This window comes from Rattus norvegicus, chromosome 1, assembly GCF_036323735.1.
Source record: "Rattus norvegicus strain BN/NHsdMcwi chromosome 1, GRCr8, whole genome shotgun sequence".
Classification (NCBI taxonomy): Eukaryota; Metazoa; Chordata; class Mammalia; order Rodentia; family Muridae; genus Rattus; species Rattus norvegicus.
The window spans coordinates 198507945-198533192 of NC_086019.1; the positions used below are offsets into that span (position 1 = coordinate 198507945).

Consider the following 25248-nt stretch of genomic DNA (forward strand, 5'->3'; position numbering starts at 1 on the left):
CCCTCCCTAATCAGCAGAAAGTAGTCTATTGAAATTGATACTCTCTTCCCTTAATCCTTTATCCTTCTTTCTCTCCTACCTAGTGTTGGGAGATTGGAATTGATTAGGGTGGAGTAGGTTGGTAGAGGAAAAAGAGCCCAATAAAGTAGCCAAAATGTACGGTGACAAAATCTATCACCACAAAACCATCAACACAGGAGACCGCAAGGGAGGAAAATCCGAGGAACTATAAAAATAGGAAATAAGAAACTAAAAAATGATAGTAGGAAGGTCTTACTTTTCACCAGTTATCTGGAATGTAAATATAAATCATCTACCAGATGACGAGCAGAAGCTGCAGAGACAGTTCAGTGGTTAAGAGTTCTGACTACCTTTTCAAAGGACCAGAATTTAACTTCTAGCACCCACATGGCAGCTCACACGGACATATAACTCTAGTCCCAGGGGATCTAACTCCCTCGCCCTGCCTTTGTAAGCACTGCATGTACATGACACATGCACACATGCAAGCACATTGCCCAGGCACATAAGAAGGGGGGAAGAAGTCACACAGTGAATGCATGGATTAAATAAGCCAGGTGTAGTGGCACAGGTCTGTGATCCTAACACATGGGTAGTAGTATCAGGAGGATTTCTCTATTCCTAAGAGAATAAAATAGATGTAAATATAAATAAACAAACAAACAAATAAATAAATAAAAATAAGACAGATTTGTAAGCTGCCTATGAGAACTTGCTGTGGCTTTAATGGTGCATAGACTGGAAGGATTTCAATGTAGAAGATGCTTCATGTAAAAAAGGGTCCAGGAGAGGTTCTCCTTAGACTAGGCAAAGAGACCAAGCTAAACATGGGCAGAGAGACAAGATGGTTTACGTAATGATGTGATATAGGGAAATACTACTAAAGATCAGGAGGTAATTCATGATGAGTGTAAAATAATTACACACACACATGTGTGTGCACTCAACATTGGAATACCCCAATGTACCAAGTAAATAATAGAGTGACAATATATAAGAGTCATACAATAGCAGGACTATACAAGGTATCACTTTTAACAGTGGATTCTGTCAAAGGACAGAAAAATCAGTGCAGGAACATTCAACCATTCAACTTTAGCTACCCTTTAAATAAAATGGGCCGAACAGACATACATATAACATTCTACCACCAACCATCCATATCTATATTCTTCTCTAAGGCCATGGAGTACCTGCTTTGGGTACCAGATTATATGATCAGACACAGGCATGCCTCATCAGGTCTGAGACTACAGCCATAGTACTATAAAGTGAAGTCAACTGTAAGAAAGTCCACAAATACATGGAGCTTAAATAAGATGTTCCAGCACAATCAATGAGCTCAAGAAGAGAGCAAAGGAGAATAAATATCACAAGACAGAGCTGCAGACCAGTACACACAGGATTTGGCAGAAACAACCCTGAGAGGGAAAGTTCACATGCCTACACCCATGAAGATTTCAAAAGATGTAACATTATACACAAGGAATCAGATAAAGAAGACTAGACTACGGCCAAAGTTAGTAGACAGGGAAATGGCAACAATCAAAGCAGAAACAAGTGAAATAAAGATTAGAAAAATAACACAAAGCATTAAGATAATGAAAGGTTGGAATTGGGGGCTGACCAGATTGCTCAGCAGTTTAACAGGGCTTGCCAGAAGCCTGATGACCTGAATTCCATTGCTAGAACCTATATACAGGTAGTAGGAAAGAAAACAGATTCCCCAAAGTTGTCATTTTACCCTGGCATGCTTTCAAAGGCAAAGGCAAAAGCAGGTAAGTTACACACACACACACACACACACACACACACACACACACACACACACACGCACACACACAAACACACACACACGGCAGGGGATACTCATTTTAAAAATATGTTGGATTTGAGATAAAGAAAATTGACAAACCTTTAAACTAAAAAAGAAAACGCTCAAAGGAATGAAATCAGAAATTAGGGGAGACATTGCAACTGATACCACAGACATACAAAGGACCAGGAGAGACAATTGTGTATAATTATATCTACAAAATGGATAACCTCAAAGGAGGGCATAAATTCCTGGGAAAATAAGTCAAGAAGAAAAAGGAAAGGGAGCACAGACTAATAGCAAGTGAAGATGTTCAAGAAGAAATGTAAAACAAAACAAAACAAAGACAGATGCCATCAAGGGGAAGCACAGGGTCCCCACTGTTGACTTTTACTTCACTTGTTTAGCAAAGAAATCGAACGGAAGCCTTCCTGGAACTTCCAGACAACAGAAGAGAAGAGTACTTTCCAATTAATTTTAAGTGGTTGTGTTACCTTAGTGTCCAATCTAGACAAATTTAATACAGATCAACATGCTATGATGGCCTGAAAGATGAGTAAGCAGAACTCAGTATCACCCAGTGATTTAAAGCTTGTTCACCTGTCAAGTAGAATATTTCCCTGGTGTGTGTGTGTGTGTGTGTGTGTGTGTGTGTGTGTGTGTGTGTGTGTATGAGTGTGGTGTGTGTGGTACGTATATGTGTGTGTGTGTGTGGTGTGTGTGGTATGTATATGTGTGTGTGTGGTGTGTATGTGTGTGTGTATGAGTGTGGTATGTGTGTGGTATGTATATGTGTGTGTGTGTGGCGTGTGTATGTGTGTGTGGTGTGTATGTGTGTGTGGTGTTATTTGTGGAGTATGTATTTGTGTGCATGGTGTATATGTGTGTGTGGTATGATGCACACAAACCAAAGAGAAAAAACAAATTTCAATATCCTATCATAATAGACAAAATGAAACGCAATGAAAATATGAAGAAAAAAAGAATATACTTCAGCATAATGAGGGGCAGAGGTGACAAACCAAGTGAAGATTACACCCAACATCACACACTTGAAAGTTTCCCTACTAAGGTCAGGAACTGGACAAGGCTGCCCACCCATGCCACTTCTGTTGACTGTAGAGTTAGATATGAGCAGTTAGATAGGAAGAACAACTGGCATCCAGAAGTGAGATTATCTTTAGATGAAGAGGACACAATTTTATCATGCAGTACCTGCTAAAGATGGCCGCTAAAGTTGCTGGACTAAGGAAGGGAATCTGCACATAATCACTATTGTTTCCATATGTTATCAATGAAATGGATGGAAAAGCAATCAAGAAGGTTTCCCATACAAAGAACTTCACCCAAAATGAAATTAGAAATAAATTTAAGCAGGCTAGGAAAGGTTCATACTATAAAATACTGAAGATGGAATTGGAAAAGAAATTAATAAATGGAAAAAGAACCCCCTGTCAATAATTTGAAGAACATTGTTGAAATACTCACACTATTCAAAATAATCTACACATCCAATGCATTACCTACACAATTCCCAACATGATATTTTATCACAGAAACAGGAAAAATGCTGAAATTCACACGGAGTGACAAAAGCCTCTTAAGAAAAGGAACATACTAGAGGCACCATGCTACCTGCATGGCTCTGACGTTAAGGCAGACATACAGACCACAGAACAGAGAGAACACAGAAATAGCTTCATATTTTGTTCAACTGATCTTTGACAAAATCATTGAAAATACACAGTGGACAAAAGGTCAGTCCTTTTGATCAATGGTGTTGATATATGTAGAAGAATAAGACTGGACCCTTAGACCATATTCAAAATGGAGCAAAGACTTAAACACAGGAATTAACCACCTTTTAGAATAAAACCACCTTAAGAAAACATATGGAAAAGGCTCCAAGACACTGCTGCAAACAAAGCATTTTGGATTATGACTCTCAAAGCACAAGACACAACTTTAGTTGGAGGATTCTAATTAAAATGCTTTGTGAAGCCAAGAGAAAAATCAACCAAGAGATAACCTATAAGACAAGAGAAGATTTCTGCAGGCCATACATTTGATAAAAAGTAAATTTATAAAGCATATTAGAAAACCAATCCAATAACATCAAGAAAAGAACTTGACTAGGAAAATGTGCAACTATCCATTTCACAAATGGTCATCAGATATGAAAAATGCTCAAAATTGCTACTGCAGGATATTTGATCCCCCGCACCCCAGACTGTGGACTAGAAAAACCTTGTTGTGGTATTGCTCAGCTCCAGGCCACACCTTTAACCAAAGAACTTTCTGTAAATAAGAGCTATATAACGTCAACAATAGGTCAAGAGGTAGAACAAGCAACCAGTTGCCAGGGAGTGAACAGGAGGAAAAGAAAAAATGAGGGTCTTTGAGTTGAAGAGGATTCAAGACAGTGTGGTGGAATGGGGAGCTGGGTGCTTTCTCTGCCTAGTTCAGTGAGCAGGCTTTCACCCCAGCATCTGATTCCTCAATCTTCACTGGTAAAACTGAATGGCTGGGATTTTAAAATAAAATAAACCCACAATACATACAACTATAAACTCTATGACGATACAAACTGAGCCCACAATAAGATACCACTGCATCTCTGCTATGGAAAAAATTACTCCCAGAACTTTTGGAGAAGGGTAATGAAGAGGGACCTACCTTTACACACTTATGATAGGAATGGGTTACTTAAAACCTAAAAAGAGCTGTCTGTCTGAAGTGTGGCACTCACACTGCACGGTGTCTTGTTCCTTGCATTTTGAAGGAAACCACACCAGTATGTTGAAGAGGCACTTGCACTCCTGTGTCCATTGCTATATCACTTATAACAACAGCATATAAAAATAAATAAATAATGGTACATGTATAACATAACGTATCTATTTATGATGTTTGTAACAGTGATGTATAGTGAGCAGAGGCCTCCAGTGAAAGTGAGACTCATATAGATGGGGAGATAACTTAGGTTTGTTGTTGTTTATTTATTTACTGGAGGATTTAAAGTCTCCGATCTATTTTTATTTACTTTTTGGTTTTTGAAAAAGAGAAATAGTCAAGACAACATGGATGACCCTTGTATTAAAAGGCATAGATAGACAGGCAGAGAAAGACAAACATTGCAGGATTTCATGTAGGCGTTCACAGAAGCACTGACTAGAGTGAAGGTTTCCCAGGGCTAGGGAAGGATGGTTAAGGGGATAAAGTTTGGGTTATTTAAATGGAGGAATGTTCTGAAGACTTGCTTTACATCAAGATGACCAGAGAGTAACTGGAAGCATTTGACTTCAAGATGGCTAAGACAATGGTTCTAACCCTCATAGCCATCTGGCTATTTTGCAGCATGCTTCTTTATGAAGAGGCAGTGCCCATAATAAGTTTGTATAGTTTTCATCCACTAAGCTAGAGAAAAACTAAAACAAAATATATGTGCTCTTAAATATGTTTACATGCAAATTGCATACCTTGCCCTCAAGCTGCTGAAACCAATTGCTAGTCAAATAGTAATTTTATCAGTGTTTGCCTGGATTCTAGGATTCTAGGTTTTTGGCTTGATTTTTTGGTTTTTGTTTTGTTATGATTAAGGAATGAAAAACTATGCAATATTGATGAACTTTATAAACTATTTCCTTAGAGTTTCTGCAGTTTATTATTTAAGTGTCTCATAAGACATGAAGGAAGTCATTCGGAAAGCAAAACCCAGGACATTGGGCAAATTACTCAAAATGCCCTTCTCCCCACCATCTGCAGACCAGAGATCCTACTTTTTATTATTGTGGTTGGAAATGATCTCATCCTGTGTGTAAGTCTAATTGTAACCGATAGATGAGAAGCGGTCTTTTCTTCCTACTCCTCCTATGAAACGCAAGCTTCCTAAAAACAGGAAGGAATGCTGTAGGCTAACCCATCGCAGTGTCTGAAGTCTGCCTGTGAAAGGCTCTGAACCAGAAGTCCTCAAGTAGCTCACGCTTCTTCCTGTTTTCTCTGTGAGCTGATAAAGAAAATTTTACTTTCCTCTGATAAGCACATTTTAAAATTCCTCTGTGGTTAATACTGGGAGAGCTGACCACAAATATTTCTTTCAGCATTTTATGGGAAAACATTCAGGAGATCAGATGAGGCAGAAGTGAGGGTGCCGAGGCCCTGCTGGGCTAGCTGCAGGAGCTGTGGTGACCATGGCTGCTGTTATCACTTATCTACTGAGTCACATCTTCCTCTGGGTGTTCTGAGAATGCAAAGCAATGTTAATACTGGCTTCAGCCAAGAACTGTGACTACCATCTGGGAAAGGAAACTTGCAAGTGCCTTCTAGAGAATTCCGTCCCTCTACTGGTCCGTGATTTGAAAGGCTCTGACTTGGCTCACCTTGGGAGGTGTGGATAATGCAATTCAGATGAAATCCATCTGATCCGTGAGATACAGCAGGAAGGTGTGCCATGTGGTCACCCATGATTCTGGTCTGGGGACAGTTCCCCAGGACCCCAACAGGTAGAAGATTTGTAAGTAAATAAGAACCCCAATTTTGCCAACAGCAATGGGGGCATTGAGGAAAGAGAGACTTACGGAAGCAAATGCTCCTGGTGGATTTTCTGCATGACTAAGGGTCAGATACATAACTTAAATAGAAATAGATGTGGAAGGAGGCCACGACGAGAGGACAGAGAAAGGAGATAAAGTAGTAGCCACCCCATGTGGCTGTGTCAGCTCCCTGCCAGGTTGAGGCTTAACGCCAAGATAACAGTAAGGACACATGTTTAAGAAAGAGCAGGGTGGAGAAGCAAAGGCCTCCATACACCCATCAAGGTAAAGAGAGTCTAGGGGTAACTGTTTGAAATGGCTGGACGTGAGGTCAGGAAGGGTACCATATCAAATGTCTTGTCATCTCTTCAGGAGTTAAGATAGGAAGTGAGATTAACTAGGGAGTCAGAGGCGGAGATGGGCTGAGAGGGATCTGGAAAGAATGGGGATATAACCCAGGGAGAACCTGAGACTCCAGTGGAAGATGCTCAAGACCAAGTTTGAAGAGCTGCAGTGAGCACAGGATGAGGTCCCTAATGTGGAGAGCGGCAAGGGCTGCCTGCCCGCCCACCTGGTGTACACGCAAACCCCGCTAAATGTGGGTGCCCATGTGGCTGTACTTGACGCTTCCCCCATGCATTCAGGCTAGTCTGCTTTGGCTTCCGTCTGAAGGGAAGGAGCAGCAGCTAATTCCCAAACACTCAACTCTTGGGGTATGGTTAGCTTTTGTATATGGCTCGGTCCAACCATGATCCTGTACATGGCTCAGTCCACACATGCTCCTGAAGAGCTGATGCTTGCCTACAGCTCCAGGTGACTCTAGTAACAAGAGTGCTGACCGGGAAAGAAGACAGAAGCCCACAGGTCAGGGTATTTGTCGTCTCAGCTTTTCTCACACAGCTAAATAACTGCCATATGTTACTTATTCTATTCCACCTAAGAACCTTTCTACAAGCCTACACACCAGGACCTTCCCTAGCCTCTGCCTGTACTGTTTCTGGCCTGAAGCTACTCTCCACAGGAAACTTCCCCATCATCTGACCTCTGCAGAAGACCAAACTTACACTTTTTAAACTCCTCTCCTCCCGTCATTTTTTCCTGATTTCTGGCTCTCTCATCTCCTTTAACCTCATCTCCATAGTTAGACTAAGGGTCTCCAGGTACTTCTTATTCCTGCACTTTCCTCCCCGCTTGCCTTGTTCCAGAACCCACCTGCTCAATTTCCATTCACCTCCATGCAGTGGGAAACTCCCCGATCAGGAGCTGGGGACTGGAGCCAGGAATTCATAAAGCTACTTCATATACTCTCTGTCACCTCAACTGCTCATAAAACTTTCCCTGCCCTTCAGACAGAGACCCTTAGCCCTAATTAGCACTTACACCCACATATGCACACACGCACGCACATGCACACACACACACCATCATCTGTCCCTGAGACTCCAAGACTGCTTTGAACTCAGACAACATGAAACAGCTGGCCCCAGGTCCCTCTCGTCATTGCTCCTGCAAATCGAGGGACCTGCCTCTCCCAGCCTTGTCAACAGCCAGAGCTCCCACCTGAAACACTCAGGTCTGTCCTTGAGCCAAGACTGCTTGGCCGGTTCCTGATCAGAGGCAGTTACCCCGGCACGGAAAAGCAAACCTGAGCCTTCCTTCCACCAGACGTCTCAATGCTGCAGCCGGGGCTCATTCGCACACATGATTTATGATCTAATTTAGCATGTAAGGAAACATCTGCATTTTGCTTTTATCATCTTGCCAGCAGACAGGCTGAAGACAAGATGTGTACTGTAGACTTGTTTAATGGGGCCTTAAACATTCCCTCTCACTAGCCTGAGCTTATACAAGGCTCTAGTTTCAAGAATTGTCTGATCTGACCTAACACAAACAAACATGGAAATAAAGCTCTCCTCAACACATCCATACCACAGGGAGAGTTGGAATGGTCATAAAATCTCTGCTGATCAAGTCTTCCAAAGAGCATTCTAGTGGCCAGGACTGTCTTTGGATTGGGGGAATAGAAAGGTGACTTGGTTATTTAATACTATGCATCCAGACTGGGTCCCTTTTATTGTTATATACAATTTTAAAATGTTCGTTACAGCCCATGAGCTTGGAAGGATATTTGCTTTGGGGAAAACATCACAGTTGGCTGACGTTTCAAGCAGTGTTGCATGCGTGCCCCCCACATACACAAAAGATACATTCAAGTCCATTCCCCAAACTGTGACTGTGGCCTTCTTTTGACCCTGTCATTGGAAACATGGTCCTTGCAAATATAATCAAATTAGTATGTGGTCATACTGGATGGGTGGACTTTAGCTTTAAATGGAGAGAGAAAATTTGGATTCAAGATCATACAGATAGGAAGAAGGTCATGTGAAGACAAAGGCAGAGACTTACAGGGGTCATTCACCAGCCAAGGAGCACCAGCTGGAGCACCAGCCAAGGGATGATCAGAAGCCACCAGAGCTGGGAGAGATGTGGCATGCATGCTTTACTCTGAGTCCAGAAAAGACTGGCCCTGCAGGCACCTCGATTTTGACCCCTGATCTCCAGAACTCTGAAATAATGCATGTCCATCATCTTAAGCCAGCATGCATGTAGCGATTTCTTACAGTATGACAAGAAAGTAACGTGGGCATGCAAAGGCCATACCTGCTCCGATACTGTTGCCATTGCTGTGGCATAGCTAGGTCTACGCCAGGAAAGGGGGAGCACAGTATGACACCTGCTACAGTGTGGGTCTGTAGCGTCCTCCTGTGTGTGAAATGCTCAGCCCCCAGCTTGGAGCGGCAGAAAGGTAGCAGATACTTTAAGAGATGGGGTAAAGTGGGCATTCTCGGGTCACGGGAGGTGTGCCCTTGAAGGATACTGAGAGACCCTGGTCTCTTCTTCCTTCTCTCACTTGCTTCCTGGTTGCCATGAGAGGAGCACCTTTGTTCCACTTTGCACATGAAGCAATGGTGCTAACTAATCATCCTGAAACTTCAAAATCCGAGCCTAAACCAAACCCGTTCTCTGTAGAAGTTGATTTGTCTTGGGTTCCCTATGGCCACCTGTCTCTGCTTCTTCTTACACAAACCAAAGGCTGAAAATGGAGATCGCCCAATGCTAGCTTATCTGTGCCTGCATCTATATTGTGCTTATCTGTTGACACCAGTGTCGCTAGCCTAACTCTTGACCAAGTGACAACTTTCGTACCCAGCATGAGTGAAGGTGCCAAGGGGATACTCCCACTGTGGCTAGCATGTGGTCTTCACCATGCCTTAGGTCACCTGTGCCTGAGAAACAGTCCCCTAGGGAATACACCTAGATCAAGTTTGTGTCCACACCTAGCTTGAAATGCTAGCTAGACACACAGTGTGATGGGCTAGTCCTTGACACATCTGTCTGGTTGGCTTCCATTTCTCATCATTCTGGAATGTGACAGGTAACTTGCCAGATCCCTTAAATGAAAACAAGGCATTCGACTGTGCTCTTGCTGGCGTCTCTAGAAAGCTCTCCTAAAGTGCTCTGGATGCAGGAAGGAGCTGGTCTACCCAGAAGAGAGTCTAATAGGAACCGATTACAGATGGCCTCTTCTCTCTCTCCTGCTTCCCCCACATCTTGAGACCTTGGTAAACTTTGCTAAACTGCACTTTATTTAATATGCTATTTTCCCCAGAGGACTTCTACTCAGAATCATACTCATGATCTCACATCCTAGGGGCCAAAACATTTTCCTAGGAAGAGAGATCTCATTCCTGTATTTACAGTCATAAAACAGAGGCTTCTCTGAGTCCCCGGATTTTAAGATTTGAGTTGGCAGGCCCTACAACAAGTGTTCTGATGGCCCCAGTCTTTGCCTTCATCTCTTATTAGTCTGCTAGTTCAGGGTCCTGTTTATGAGGGTCCATGGAAATAAAAAAACTGAGGTCATTTGCTCACAGTGATATTCCCAGCTTCCAACATGGGGCTGGGCCCAGAAAAGGTTCCCGCTAACTCCTTCTCCTATGAGTGAGTGAGTGAGTGAGTGAGTGAGTGAGTGGAGGTCGTTTTGACCCTGGCCTCACTGTGCTGGACAAGCTAGCCTGCTTTCCTCTGAGCTCACAACAGGAAGAGGTCTCCAGATGACGAATGTTGATGCAGACAAGCTGGAGTCAACTTCTTGCCCCAGGTCTGTTTTGCAATCTATAAAGGGCAAGGGAGATTGCTTGCAAGGCTCCATTAGGAGCCAAGAATTTGAACTCACTATCCTGGCTCCTACGGTGGTGTGGCTCCTTTCCCAGCTACAATGGTGAATTTGTGTCCCAAGTTATTTCTGTAGTTGCATGCCCATATGCTCAACATGAGCTGACTCCCAGAGCCGGCTTCAGGATGCTGAGGTCTGTGCATGCCAGTGGTGTAATTTGGGATCACCATCCCTTCAGCGAAGGCTCCAGACCTGAGGATGTTTGTCCCCAGTCTGTCCAGGTCTCCTGAGCCACCTACAACTTACCACTAAGAGGATGGGGAATGGTGAACTGCTTCTTGTTGGCGCGGACAGGAAGTAGGCTTTGCTTCTGCCCCAGGCTCTCCTTTTGTTGGGTTTTCCTTTGCTGTACCATGTGCTTAAGCTTTTGCAGCCGTTCTTGTGAGCGAGAAATGAACTGAGGTCTATGGACTTCCAGCGCTTCCTAATTGGAACAAAGAACAGACTTTGTTTTTAAAGAGAAGGGAGACTTTGCTCAATGGGAGACAATCAGGAGCACAAGGCTCTGAGGCAAAAGCCACAGTGCAAATCCAACCCCTGTCCCCAAGACCGTGTATAAAGACAGTATGGGCACATTGATGACAAGATACTGGAGGTCAGTACTGGACAGCAGCACAGAGCACACTGTATCAGGACCAAGAAATAACTAGCACTGAAGCCACTGGGTACAAATGGCCAACATTTATTTGTGGATTCATGCTGCTAAGCTACTCACTGATGAGGAACCCAAATTTCAGGGTTCTGTAATTCCATAGTCCAAGAGACATGGGTAGGACTAAAAGGCAGGTACTAGATAGAAATTAGCATACTCATCCCAGCTGGGGGTAGAGTCTTAAGAAGCACAGGCATTGTCCTCCTGTTGTGGAAAATGGTGCTTCTCAGAGGCCTATCTATAAAGAGAACTGCTTCTCCTGGGTAGATAGAGGCAGAAGGCGTTGCTATACAGAGTGGTTTTGTGAGTGTCTCCTTGTACAAAGAAACATGTGCAGGGCTGTAGTGATATTTTAGAATTTTGGAGATGTAAGAATGTGCTTTTGTTTTAATCCAAGGTGTAGAGATGTAGGGCTGGTTTTGATTCTCCATAGCAGCTGACTATGATTTGCTTCATGCTCTAACAGAGGTGTGAGTTCATCAGCCGCAGATAGTTTCTGCAACTGTATGTTTATTCTGGAAACTTCTCATAGGGTATATAAATGCTAGAGCCCCAGTAAGTGGGATTGGCTGTGACTTGTTAGTAGTTGTTCTCAAAGAAGAAATCAGATTCAAGAATCTCTATCTCTCTGTGTCCCCTATATCCTTTCTCTCCTGCCTAGAGATAGGGGCTCGAATCAGGTAGCAGCAGGATAAGCGGTAGTGACCCACAAGGTAGCAAAGACCAGCCACACAGGGCTGCCATGGTAGACATTGGGGAAGCCACTTATACCCTCCCTTTTTATGAATCCCTGCATTGATTCTGAAAACTGCTGTATTTAAAACAGACAGATGTAAACAATGAGACTCAGGGTAGCTTAATAAACAATGTGCTGACTCCCAGCAGTTTAAGTTCACACTTACACCGTGATACCATTCATTCTCCCACCTTCCTATTCCTTGAATGTCTTTGCTTAAATTTGTTCTAGTCATAGGAGTACTGGTGGCAGCCATTCCCACTTCTTCTAGTAGGCCCTACTGAATCCTTAAGGTCAACCAGAGCATCACAGTACCTCACAGACTGCCTTGTGCACGAACGGGTCCCACCTGGCTGTCTCCATGTTAGGCAGTAGAGCAGTGGTTCTCAAACTTCCTAATGCTCCCTTTATTACAATTTCTCATGCTGTGGTGACCACCAGCCATAAAACGATTTTCACTGCTACTTCACAATTATAATGTTGCTGCTATTATGAATCATAATGTAATTATCTGTATTTTCTGATGGTCTTAGGCCACCCCTGTGAAAGGTCTGTTCGATTTCCAAAGGGGTCATAACTCACAGGTTGAGAAGCATTGCTGTAGAGACACATGCTGCATTTCATCAATTTAGCTCTCACAGGCATCATCCTGGGTCTGCCTACGGCCGGTGCTCAGAGGACAGGCTTGCTGGGTATGCTTCCAGGTTAGATGTGTCCTATTCCCTTCCCTGCTCACTAGGGGCTCAGGAAGAACACAGCATGAGCTCCATCTGCATCATGCATGGACCTCTGGCTGCTGCACTGAGAAAGGAGTCTGTTTGCTGTTAGCTACTGAGCAAGTGACTCGCCAGTCACTAACTGTGCTGAAGCTTCAGGGAAAGGTCAAAGCTGAAGACAAAGTCCCCGAGGATGGATACCTTTGCTGGTCCAAGCGTGGCTGCAGTATTTCTGCTCATGCATCTGGGAACATCTTGATGTTTGGTTTGTGGGGACACCCTAGATGTTTTGCACCAGTTCATCGAGGTCCAAGGATGCAGCAGTGAGTCAATGGAACTTTCTTTACACTTGTAGGGAGTTGTACCCCATAGCAAATGTCTTCCCAGAAAGTGTATTTAACTACACAGTGTGCTAGGAGCAGCAACTTTCTCTGAGGTCATCCACTATGTTAAATGCTATAACTTTGATCAATATATGCACATTACTTCCATAACCAGAGAAGCAGCTAAAAAATATCTTCCATGTTCTTCAGCTCATGGACATACAACTTGAGAAGCTTCCTGAATTGTTCAAAGGCTGTGTACTCTCATCTGACTATGGGATGTCCAGAGGCTCTCATCTGATAGAGATCTTTTGAAAATTCAAATGTGATATGACCCCATGTGACCTCTGGGAACCCTTTCATTGCTGTGGTCATTGATTGACATTGTACGACCAACCAACAATCCTTATTCTTACCTGGTGGAGTCGGGTGTCATTGTTTCCATGAGGCAAATAACAGAGGAGATGTTTTAGAAAATGTTAGGGAAAGGCCAGAGTGACATAGAGAGAAAGACTGGGTCACGGGCAGAAGTGAGATCAGGTGCATGCCACACTCCCCAAGAGAGACCTCCCCTCAGCTGGAGTTAAGCCAGGATGGGGATGTGTAAGAGGTATTACCTGCAAGGTCATAGAACTTGCCATCAGAGGCTCAAAACTGTCTTCCAATGGGCCAGAGCTCTGTGGTCCCGCTCGGGTTGCTGGAGAGGGGGTTGCTGGTGAGGGCTCAGGTGTGACAGTGGGGTCTTCATGCTTCTCACAATCCTTTAGTTTTACAACCAAGTCACAGCACGTGTAATCTAGGAAAGCAGACCCGTAATACATTTAGAAGGCACTCAGTGGCTCTCCTGCCTGACTGACACAGGAGGAAGACACACAAGACAATTTAGAATATAGAAATACCAGTGAGTTATTAATGGGCCTTGTTAAGCTGATGAGACCCAGCTTCATCACAGACCTTCCCAGCTGCCCCAGTCACTGCGGCAGTTATCCTGAGTCCGTGACTGGCTAGTTAGGCCATGGAGGTGTTCCTTAGATTACAGTGTTCAGAATGCCTTTGCTCAAAATGAAAGAAGACTTTTCTAGTCTGGATCTCATATTAAGTGTGTCCTGTGTAATTATTACAGTTCACTTGTTTCAAGACAGCATATTAATCTGTCTTGTGTTTGCCGCACTAATGATATAATGACTGGGGATGGTGTTCAATTATGTATCCCCTCCCCTTCATTTTCCAGAGTCCACCACTAGCCTCACCACTCTCTCAAAGCTGGCAGAGCCCTTTCCTGGGGCCATTTTAGTTTCCCTTTGTAGAAAGGGTAAAAAATTAATTGATCCCTTAGCACCGCAGATAGGGGCCAATCCTGGGGTTAAAAGAATAGCATTAGTAACTGTTCCAGGCCACCTCCTGACCAAGCCTTGGTCTGGAATGCAGGGTAGATCTTCCCATTACTCTTAGCTCACTCTTGCCCTCTGACCTCTACTCCCTGCTGTACCTTCTCCGCTCCAGCCCCACCTAACTCCTCCTTTGTCCTAGTCCAGCATCTTCCTGCTCTATGTGGCCTCTGATCTCTATTAAGTGCTTTTGGTTCTGGTGAATCCCCACCTCCAGGATGAGTCCTAATGACCAGGGCACCTCCTTGCCTCCCTGCCTCCCACATTCTGCAGCATGGTCATGAGTTGGATTGTAGGAGCCTGTCTTCACCTCCCTGCAGCATCTGATGCTTGTTCCCCAAGTATCCACAACACCATGTATAGAGCCTAGAAGCGGATGATTCTGGGAGACTCAAGGTGGCTATGAGGAGGCTCTCCTGGTCACAAGAGACAGTTCATCCAAGCCCCTGGTATCATTTCATTCTTTACAATTGTAGCCTCTCTGACTGGATCCTTTCCCTACTCAGGTCCCTTCAGCCCCTAGGTAACCCAGCCTCCCTCGACTCCTCCTCCACTTCATACCACATGATTTTCTGCCAATACCACACTACTTAGAGGTGCTTAGATCAGCCTCCCAGCCTTCAGGCACCTTCTAAAGATTCCTTTATTGTTCCACGTTCTCTTCAGGCCTATCTAGTAGCTCAGGCTAGCTCAGGTCTAGCCACCAGCCAGCACGCTCTTCCTCCAAAGTTAATGCCAGTCTCTACCACCCTGTTTGCATGTCTCCACGTGAACCCCTTTCCCCCACTCCCCGCTCCAGCTCACAGAGGAACTAGTGTTTTCGAATCTCTTTCCTCCTTTATCCTTATGTGAATATGGTAACCTCGGGGCTAGTTCTAGCAGGATGACTCCTCACTGCTCATGGTATCTGCTCCAAGATCCAAAATCTCTTCACCCAGACCTCTCCTGCCTTAAAGACCTGCTCTCTCCTCCCTGACAGTCCCAGCCTGGTCCCTTCCCTGTCTGTCCACATACTGCTCCTAGGCCATCGCCTGGAATGTAAACCCATTGAGATTCTCTCTTACAAAGTCTTGGCCCTGCCTGCAGTTCAGACTCCTGCCATGGGTGTAGAGGGAAATCTGATTTAAACAATGGGACCCTTGGAGAATCACATGTCCCTGGGCCCCTTGCAATTCTCCATAGTAGCCAAGACCCTCCTGGAACTCTTCACTTTGTGTACCTTTCCCTTCATCCTTGGATTTTTTTTTCCTGTGCTATGATTTTTAAATCTCTAACGGCATTGGCATCTCAAGCGCCAGCTCAGATCATTTTGGACAAAAATGTCTGCTCAGACCTCCCAGAGTGTGGGTCATCCTCAGGCTCCTCATTGTTCACTGTTATTTATAACAGACCTGTGCCTCCTGCACCTCCAAGAGTACTGACCAGTTTACAGCTGGTGCTTAACAATTGCTTCTGCAATCAGTTGGCAGTTAAAAACATAAGAACCAACTCCCAGTAATATTACTTTTGCCAATTACCATAGTCATTCTAATTTTTATCACCCCAAATCATGTGATCCTGTATGTGTCTTTCTGTCCCTTTCTAAGTTCTTTCAAAAATGTGTTCAGGGTGATAGAAAGTCCAGTTTCTCTCACTTATACTACTAGTCACCGGAGGCTATTCTCTGTTGTGTCATTCTTTTCATACAGAATTGTTCACTACGGTATTTAGGAGTGGTCAGCAGCTTGACCTGCAGGGATCTGATGCCTATGTCCAACTTGGCTATTTCTATTTCCTCTGTAGGAAATGGTGATGGGGTCCTGCCTATGAATACTAGGGCCCACGCTGCTCATTTAAAATGTTGTCTGTGTGTCAGGGACTGCATCCTTTAGCTATTATTCCTGCCAGCCAGTTAGTGTGAGCTTGGTCACCCCAGAGACATGTTACCTTCAGGGTAGCTGCACTAGCACCACAGACCTTCCCAAACTGAGGCTGTTCTGCCCTATGGGTAGCCTCCTGGGTCTTGACTGGCACTAGCCATGGTTGTAGTTAATCTGGAGGCCTCATGATCTGTATAGCACTGCCTTTTGTTTGTGGAGTATAACTTACCCACAGAGTCTACTTGTTGTTCCTGATTTTTCTTTTTCCTCTGACACCTCCATAAAGCCAGCTTGTGCGAACTATTCCAGAAAGGCACTGAGCTATCTTCTTTATGCACATTAAGAAAATGCCCAGGGACTACCACCCTTGCTCCTTACCTTTGGGGAACTGTGTTTCTATCTGAATAGCATCATCTTCCTGCAGAGAGGCACACACAGTTTGTAAAGGGCAAAAAAACCCAGACAGAGGGACTTTGGGTGTCATGAAGTATGAGTGTTGCCTCTTGTGGGACTCAGAAAGGATGTTAGGCTGACCATCATTGCTTGGTAAACTGTCCCCATCAGGAGGGAAGTGTTTAATGGGCTTCTGTCCCACTGGGAAAGCAGAAAGAGTCCTTTGTGCTTGGTGCTGCTGCTTCTTGCTCCGAGAAAGTACTTTTGTTTCTATTAAAAATAAAATGAGAGTTAACTCACATTATTAGATGAGCCCACCTCTTGAGTGCTTGATGCCTTACCCCTTTGCTCTTCTGGCTGGTGGGCTACAACAGGGCTACCGAGAAGAGTGGGTAGCAGTTGATACAGTTACAACTCTCATATGTGGTCATCATCCCTGACCCTGAACTATAGGTCAGGTGCTATATTTTTATATATTGTTACCATGAGTTTGGCTTCATTTGTATACATTGTTACCATATATTTAGCTACAAAGGAACTACTCCCAGTGGTGGTCTTCAGAAGTAGTACCATCTTCCCTACGACGCTCACCAGCATGGGGATGGACCATAGTGAAGGTGGGCTTAACTGTTAGCACCTGAGTTCAAATCCTACCTCTACCACTTAAATTTTCATAGCCTCATCTATAAAATCTAGGTGGTGTAATAATACAATGAGTGACTATTAGCTATTAGTAATTTACCATATTATTGGGTTTTACATAACAAATATAGAACTAGAATATATGCTACAGAATTATTCAATTAGATCTAATGTACCAAATAACATTTATGTAAACATTAATATTAAAATATTATCATGTAAAATATTAAAATAATGTACCAAATAATATGATTTATGTAAGAAGAAAATAACAATGCTTAGAGCATTTTATAGGCACTAAGCATTAGGTTGTTCCTAATAGTACAGAGCCGCTGATATCAAGCTGCAGGTTATAGCAAGGGCAGGGGCGAGAGGCAGAGGATCGTGCCCTTGCCAAGCTCTGATGAGTAGCTCCACAGCTGTCTCTACAGTATTACATCTAATTCCCCAGAGACCTATGTCCACCAGTCAAGGCCAGTGAAGGAAGCTGTATACATCTGTGCTCTGCAGCAGCTCAAAGAGGCAGGTGTTCTGAGGTACACTCACCAAAGGTTACTTTGCATTCAATACGTCTAGAGAGATACTATGGTGAGGGAAATGGCAGGGTCAGAGGTAGGAATGGAAATGTAGACTCTTTCTGCTCCCTGTTTAATAGGCTTGGATATAAAAAAAAAAAAACCCTAAACTTTCTTTCATAATATTCTATAAGTTATTATTTTTTTTAAATCCCTGTTTTAAGTAAAGTCATGACTCTTCTGGAGTTAACATCAGCCAATGCTGAGGTCCCTGAAAGGAAATGGCTCCACTGGAGGTGCAAGCCTCTAAACGTTTATGCATTCTGTCAGAGGAAAATGCTGGATACCACTGGAGTCGTGAGAGGAGATTCGCACTGTTTTCTTGAGTACGTCCTATACGGGAGAGCATGGGTCCGTGACACCTACTCTGAGCATGTCACTGGTAAGATGTCAACAGCTTCTATAGCTGGCTTTCCCCTTGTATATCTGAGAGCAACTGGATGTGGGTTAAGCTAGGCCATGCCGTCCAATGTGAGAAGCAGCAGGATTAGAACATGGGCACCCCTAAAATCACCTTTTTGACTTTGGGGTCTAGCCCAGAGGAATTAAGTTGGAGACTTTCTCTTCCTGCTCACTATGAGAGTGAATTTGTATTCCCTGTGCTTTTAAAGCAAAACACAGGAAAAGTTCCTACTGGTCCCAAGCTGAATGTGGGGCAGCTGCTGGACTTTGCTTATGAAGTGGAGACATCACCACGTACAATAAAGCTGTATTTTGCTAAATTGTATGGAAACAGGCTTATAAACCTTTACTCCGAAAAAATCACCAATTATGCTTAATTATAAAATACTGTAGAGCAGAAAAATGGCCTATAACAGTCAACCTTCCTACATGGCTTCCTTTCATTAGAGATGCTGAGAAAAAAGAGATACAAAAACCCACTAATTATCAGGGATACAATCTCTGCCGGCTAACAGAGATTATCTGCACCTAAGCTTATTTCAATCAATGTATTTAGTATAGATTTATGGAGTTTAGTGGGCCAATATTCCCACCAATCTAATATCTGTCATTTGCCAGCCCTCGTCTCCTTTTCTGGTTACCTGCCTAATTGTAGTAATATGATAGGTGTGAGTTTAAATGCTTTGCGACTTGAAAGGGAAGCAATCCTAGAGAGTAGAATAGAGTTCCTATAGTGGGTAACTTATTGGGCGTGTATCTTTTGGGATTTCTATGGGTATCTTGCTGATAGTGTTTCTTTTGTGAGTTTGGAAATATGAGCTTGAAAGCCATGGCAGTGAGAAGGGCTCCTAAAAATAATTCTATGTTGAGGGAGTGGAGGAAAGGAATGGGTACACTGGAAAAATGAAAGGAGATTTACGAGCTGTTTTCTCAAGTGTCTACTCTGCAAGAAAGAATAAGCCCATCCCATGGGCCTACACAGGGATAGGCAGACAGTGTGACGGCTTCTTAGTTCCATACACTGGGGGGGGGGGGACTTTGGGTTGTTCATTCATGGCCTGTATTCATTTTCTCAAGGTTGTGTCTAAAATACACAACAGAAACAACCAATGGAAGGAAGGATTCGTTGTTGTCGTTGTTGTTGCTGTTGTTGTTTTGTGGATTGAGGGTGATAGATCCTCTCACAGTGGGAAAGCATCATGCTGGGAGTGGTTTGGTGTTAGACCAGAGGCGCTTGTGGAGCAACTTCCTCATTTTCTCCCGCCCAGGAAGTAAAGAGAATTCCGGCCAAAACCCAAACAACCTGCCCAGCCGCTATGGTCCTATATATTTCAGCAAGGGTTTATGTCCTAAAGTTTCCACAACCTGCCCAAACAGCGCTCCCAAGCGGGGACTGATTGTTCTGAGGTAGGATCCGGTCTGGGACATTTTACACCCTCACCCAGACACTACTGAGCTGATACTTTACTACTGCAGGCTCTGCTCTGGTTAAAGAAGCGTGAAAAGGCAGCGTCTATGCCAGATTTTGTGATTTTTGTCTCCTTCCCGAGTCTGTACATGGAGAGGGTTTGGCACTGCACATTTTTTCCTAACAGGAACATGTCAGATTCTTTACATGGTGTTGCTTGATACATTAGGGCTCCGTTCTCTAGCAAACTTTCCTGCCCTGGAATTTGATTGAGGTAGATACTAGAAAGCAAACAGACACCAACGGAAGATTCTGCCCAGGAGTTACAAAATACAAACAAACAAACAAACAAACAAACATATCCTTGGCTGGGAAGATCATTGGGCCATCATGTATTATCCACTACACTTATATGGTTTTAATACCAAAATTCTGTATACCATACATAAAAACACTGTCCTGACACTGTGCCTATTGTGTGAAGGCTTCCAGAAGAGAGTTTAGTAGAGTGGCAAGGCCAGAAGTTAGTAGCAAATCAGGTCCCAAACATACATGGCTAGCGCCAATGAGACCATGCTGGGCTACTGCATGGTCAGGCATGCCAGCTAGTGGTTGTGGGTTTGGCAGAGTGTGCTACTCCACATTTCTGGATCCCAACCTATCTATGTACAGCAGCAGATCTTAAGACAGATGGAGCAGGGAACCAGGAAGCAAACCAGAGCCTCCGAAAGGAGAAGCCTGGTATAAATGGGGTAGCAAGGACCTTGGCAATACAGGATCCAGATCAGCCAAGAAGGGGCCTATGCAGGCCAGGCTGGGGCACTACCAGGTTACACAGGAGAACAAGGTGGGCATTTCTCTGGATACTTGACCTCCAGTGGCAGTAATATGCCACCATTCATGCTGACTTGATAAAGTCACTTTCCAGTTTCTTTCCCAGTCTCCAGGAGATGTATAGATTTCAGAGCTGCAATGACTGAGGGACTTGGTATCACAGCAGACAGCAACAACAAAGTTCTGAGTGACTACTCACAAAGACAGACACAGCACTAGGATTCTGTCAGCTGGATGCCAAAGGCAGAACATTAAATCCAGAAAGAGTGGACACGAGGGCTCATAAGGGGCAGCTACACAGTCCACAGTGCAGACCAGGCTATCACATGTAGAACTCATGTTGCCTTCACTGCTATGTGAACTAGATTAAACTATGCCAGGATGTTGAGAGACCAGAGAAGTGATTTAAGCTCTCTAGAACAGTCATCCTGGTAGACAAAGACCATATTAAGGGCTGACATCACAGCTTCCCACCTCCTTAAAACAGATTATATAGATTCTTTTTTTTTTTTTTTTTTTGGTTCTTTTTTTCGGAGCTGGGGACCGAACCCAGGGCCTTGCGCTTCCTAGGTAAGCGCTCTACCACTGAGCTAAATCCCCAGCCCCATTATATAGATTCTTAATCTACTAAGGAGCCTCCTAATGAAAGCAGGACCCTGTGTCAGCATAAGCCACAAGTTTCCTCCACATTTGCATCTAGTAGTCTCCTCAAAGGCCAGACTATTGTTCAACTGCCTTCATCTTTAAAATACAGTAGCTGAAATTTGTGACACTGTCTCTGGATCACTAGCATAAACATCAGTTTCTAAACCGATGGGGTGTGTCTCGGGATGTCCTAAGGATTCTAAGGGCTATCCCTGTTACTCTTTTTTTTTTTTTTTTTTTTTTTTTTGGTTCTTTTTTTCGGAGCTGGGGACCGAACCCAGGGCCTTGCGCTTCCTAGGCAAGCGCTCTACCACTGTATCCCTGTTACTCTTAGTGGCCCCTGACCACCTTTGACCCTCCACCCTGCTGCCTTCACAACTCTTCTGTGTACATTCAATGGACAAATTTGGTTCACTAAACCTCATAATGACAGCATCTAAACTGAGAACCAGGGAAGTAAACCTGTTAAGAGTGGGCTCTCACCCAGGTAGACACTCATTGTAAATGCAGACATAGGTCCTGCAGGGAGGACTCAGGCTTTCTCAGCAGTAGCAGAACAGGAGAGGGGTCTGCTGTATAGAAGAGAAAGCAGGAGGGGCAGGCTTCTACATGAGTCATGCTAATGCCTCCAAGGAGGAAGGAAAATACAGGAAGGATGGTGGCTTTCTAAGTGTCCAATTTCCCCAGCAGGTATGGCTCACTTTTATTCTTTTCCTTTCTGCCTTCAATTGCAATGCAGGGAGAATCAAAGAAAGTAGAGCCAGCCTGCAGTCATTGAGAAACAGTGAGGAAACAAAACATAAAATGGGCTCTTTCTACAAGCATGGCTGGTAGGAAATCCCTCTCTTTTCTTCTACCTCAGGCTTCATGCTTTGATGTGTGATGCAGGGTCTCCTTGTGTGGAGATGGGCATCTTTGTGGTAGTATCACACCCCACCCACTGCAGACTTCTCTTTAAAATTAGGCATTAATTGCTTCAGTATATTTCTGCTCATCTCTACAGAGTGCATGACATCCTAACGACAAGGGAGGGAGAAAGGGAAAAGGGTGAAGAGGCAGAAAGGACATGGGGTAAATAGCTCCCTCCTGCTGGAGAGGCAGGGGGTTCCTCCTGCTAGATCCTCACATTGATTTATGCTGCAGGAGCAGAGTCTCTGTCACTGAGGTGGCTCAGGGGATAAAGTATTTGCCATGCAAGACTGACAACAGGGGCTAGGACCTCCAGATTCATGCAAATGTTGGTTGGGTTGAGCAGACAGCCTGAAATTCTAACATTTTCAGTGGCCAACATGAGGGTTCTCTTCAGCAAGTTGACTCACTAGACAGGCTGAGATGAGAGGATCTGGATTCAATGAAAGACCATGCCTCAGTATGCAAAGTGGAGAGTGGATGAACCAACTTCTAGATTCTACATACATCCAAGAGTACCTACATACAAGTCAATCTGCACATGTAACATGAAGATACACATGTATACATATGAGAAAGAGGGGATGCTGCAAAAGCTGGAGAATGTGCAGAGGTAGGTGAAGAACATTAGAGTACTTATGCTGCTGAAACCGAAGCTTCCTGGTGATGTCAGCCCTTCCCTAGACAGTGAGCAGCTTTCTACTGACTACACAGATATCAGCAGCTTTTCTTTCTGAAGGAGTAGAGAAAGGGAGGAGGAACTGATGACCAGAAAAGGAAGGCTTGTAAAAAGTAGCTATAGTCACTGACTGAGGAAAGAGGCTGGGCAGAGAGAGCCGCTGGGCTGATTTCATTATGGTGTTTGAATATGAACATGCAAGTCTACATAAGCAGTAACACTGAAAAAAGAGGAAAGAAAAAAAAAAGCCTCATGTGTTCATTGGTGTTATTTTAAGGTTAAGCTCCACACAATGTGGAGAACTGTTAACGCAATTCTCACTTCCTGTAAGACTTGTGCATACAATCACAGCAAAGCAATAATGCCTATTTCCCCCCAGACAGAAACCAGAAAGGATGCTTCTTTTCCCAATATATCATAATTCTAGAGGTTTGGGATATTAATAATAAAATGTCTACACAAACAAAATGTATACAGAGGCAGAAGTAACAATCTACACTCACACATACATGTGCATACCTATCCTCCACAACAGGAGCACTTTACTACATTGCAAGCACCATCACCAAGACACACAAGTTTGTCGGGTTCTGTGTCCCCCTCAGATATCTCTAGAATATCTATTTTTCCACAGTCCTCACCCAGAAGCACGACTCCTCTGATTGGGAAGCATTATAGGAAACACACATTTCAAATATTTCTCAGAACTTAGTCACATCTAAAGAGATATTTTTATTTCTCACTGAAATCTTTTTCCATTAAACTAGCTTTTCCTAAGCTAAAAATGTCACAAATGCTGACTGTCAAAATTTACAAAAGTATTTTGAAATTAAAATACTGGGCTGTGAGTATGGCTTAGAAGTAGAGTATCTGAAGCTCTGGATTCTACCTCTTGAACTATTATAAGAAAGTTCTGAAATCTGACATTTTGAGCCTCTCTGACAAACAATGCCTACAGTGACTATCTGAGGCAGGTAGAGCTCCTTTTGTGGGCATTAGTGTATCTTAGTCATCCCAAAAGGGAGGAAAGGTGGCATAGTGGAGGAAATATTGGACTAAAGCAAGACTGAAAAACAGCAGGGCAAACCCAAACTTTACATCTCCATTAAAAGTGCTCTTCAGATCTCCAACTCCTTTCAGCTTTGTTAATTGCAACACACTTCTTTCTCTTCTGCTGTTTCCATACCTAGTCTGTAGCTTTTCTCAGCAGGTATCCCACAATTCTGGCATCTCCAAAATCTCAGGGACCCCAATGAAACCCATGCTTGACTTTCATAGTTTCATGCAGGGATACCCCTGGCACATGCCTAGCCTCAATGGCTTTTCCTCTTTTCCTTGAAGGAGCTTCCAGAACCCCTTTCTTGTATCCTTGACTCTAAAGCCAGAGCCATGTGGCTGACCTGCCAAGTTCTGCTGCTTGATGGGACTGGAACTTGGTCCCCTCATTCAAATACATTTTCATTAGCTTTCTGTTTCCAAGATTTTCCTTCATTATTTAAGCTTTTCTTAATTAATTTTCACAAACAGAAAGCTTAGCTGAGTTGAGTTTTGTTTCTAAGGTTACTACTTCCTTTTTTCCATTTAGCATCACGTTTTTCTTTAAAAGTTTTATTGCCTTGAGCCCAGGACTTAGTTCCATTACATTTCCTGGTGCTCTTTTCCTCCTAATTTTGTACATCTTATATTTTCCCTTGCTCAGACTGCTCCTTTTCATTATAGAGCTGCATAAGAATGGTTACTAATGATCTAAGAGACACAGTCAATACTAGACTGTCTTGAAATTTCCTCTGCCAATACCATTCATCCAAAATGCTTCAGTTTTGCCTCAGGTAGATAGGGGCAAAAAGCAGTCACACTTTTTGCTAAATATCACAAGATCAGTCTCTAAGCCAATTAATAATATACTTCTTTGCAACCTCTTGAGTCAGGATGTCATAATCTACATTACTCTTGGCACCATCACTTTCCATATTTCTTGCTATTATGGTCCATTAAGCCCTAATTAAAGCATTCAACTGTTTTCCTAATCCAAAGTCCCAAATAAAAGGCCCAGCCAGACCTATCACAGTTATACCCTGCTCCCTAATAGCAATTTCTATTTTAGTCAGTGTTCTATTACTGTGAAGAGACACCATGACCATGACAACTCTTACAAAAGAAATCATTCATATTGGGGCTTTCTTACAATTTCAGAGGTTTAGTCCATTATATTTATGGCAGAGAGCATGGCAAGACACAGGATACAAGACACCCAGGATGATTACATCCACCCCAGCCCTCTCCTCCTACCACTAAGAACATGACACCTACTACAAGCATCTTTCATGACCAATGATTGTCAACTCCACTCCATCTCTGAAGTAAACCTTCAGTGTAGTCAATTGCTAGGAGGCTCATCTCATACAAACATCTATAACTGAGGAGCATTCCAAGTCTCTTCTGGCCTCAGGGGACTCTTTGGCCACCTCAGAAGCTGACATT

The 25248-nt window shown here is 43.6% G+C and overlaps 1 protein-coding gene across 11 annotated transcripts in view; it reads right to left on the minus strand.

Annotated features, from left to right (window-relative positions):
* Positions 1–25248, minus strand: part of C1h10orf90 (similar to human chromosome 10 open reading frame 90) — a 233575-nt gene that overhangs the window by 18259 nt on the left and 190068 nt on the right. For 8 of the 11 annotated variants that reach the window (XM_039106695.1, XM_063286673.1, XM_063286459.1 and 5 more), the window contains 3 exons: positions 16659–16943; positions 13651–13829; positions 10853–11030 (listed from right to left, as the gene is read on the minus strand). In XM_039106695.1, coding sequence (XP_038962623.1) covers positions 10853–11030; positions 13651–13829; positions 16659–16943 — 642 coding nt within the window. The remainder of the gene's footprint in view (positions 1–10852; positions 11031–13650; positions 13830–16658; positions 16944–25248) is intronic. The other 3 variants (XM_039107617.1, XM_063287197.1, XM_063287020.1) reach the window with 1 other exon arrangement.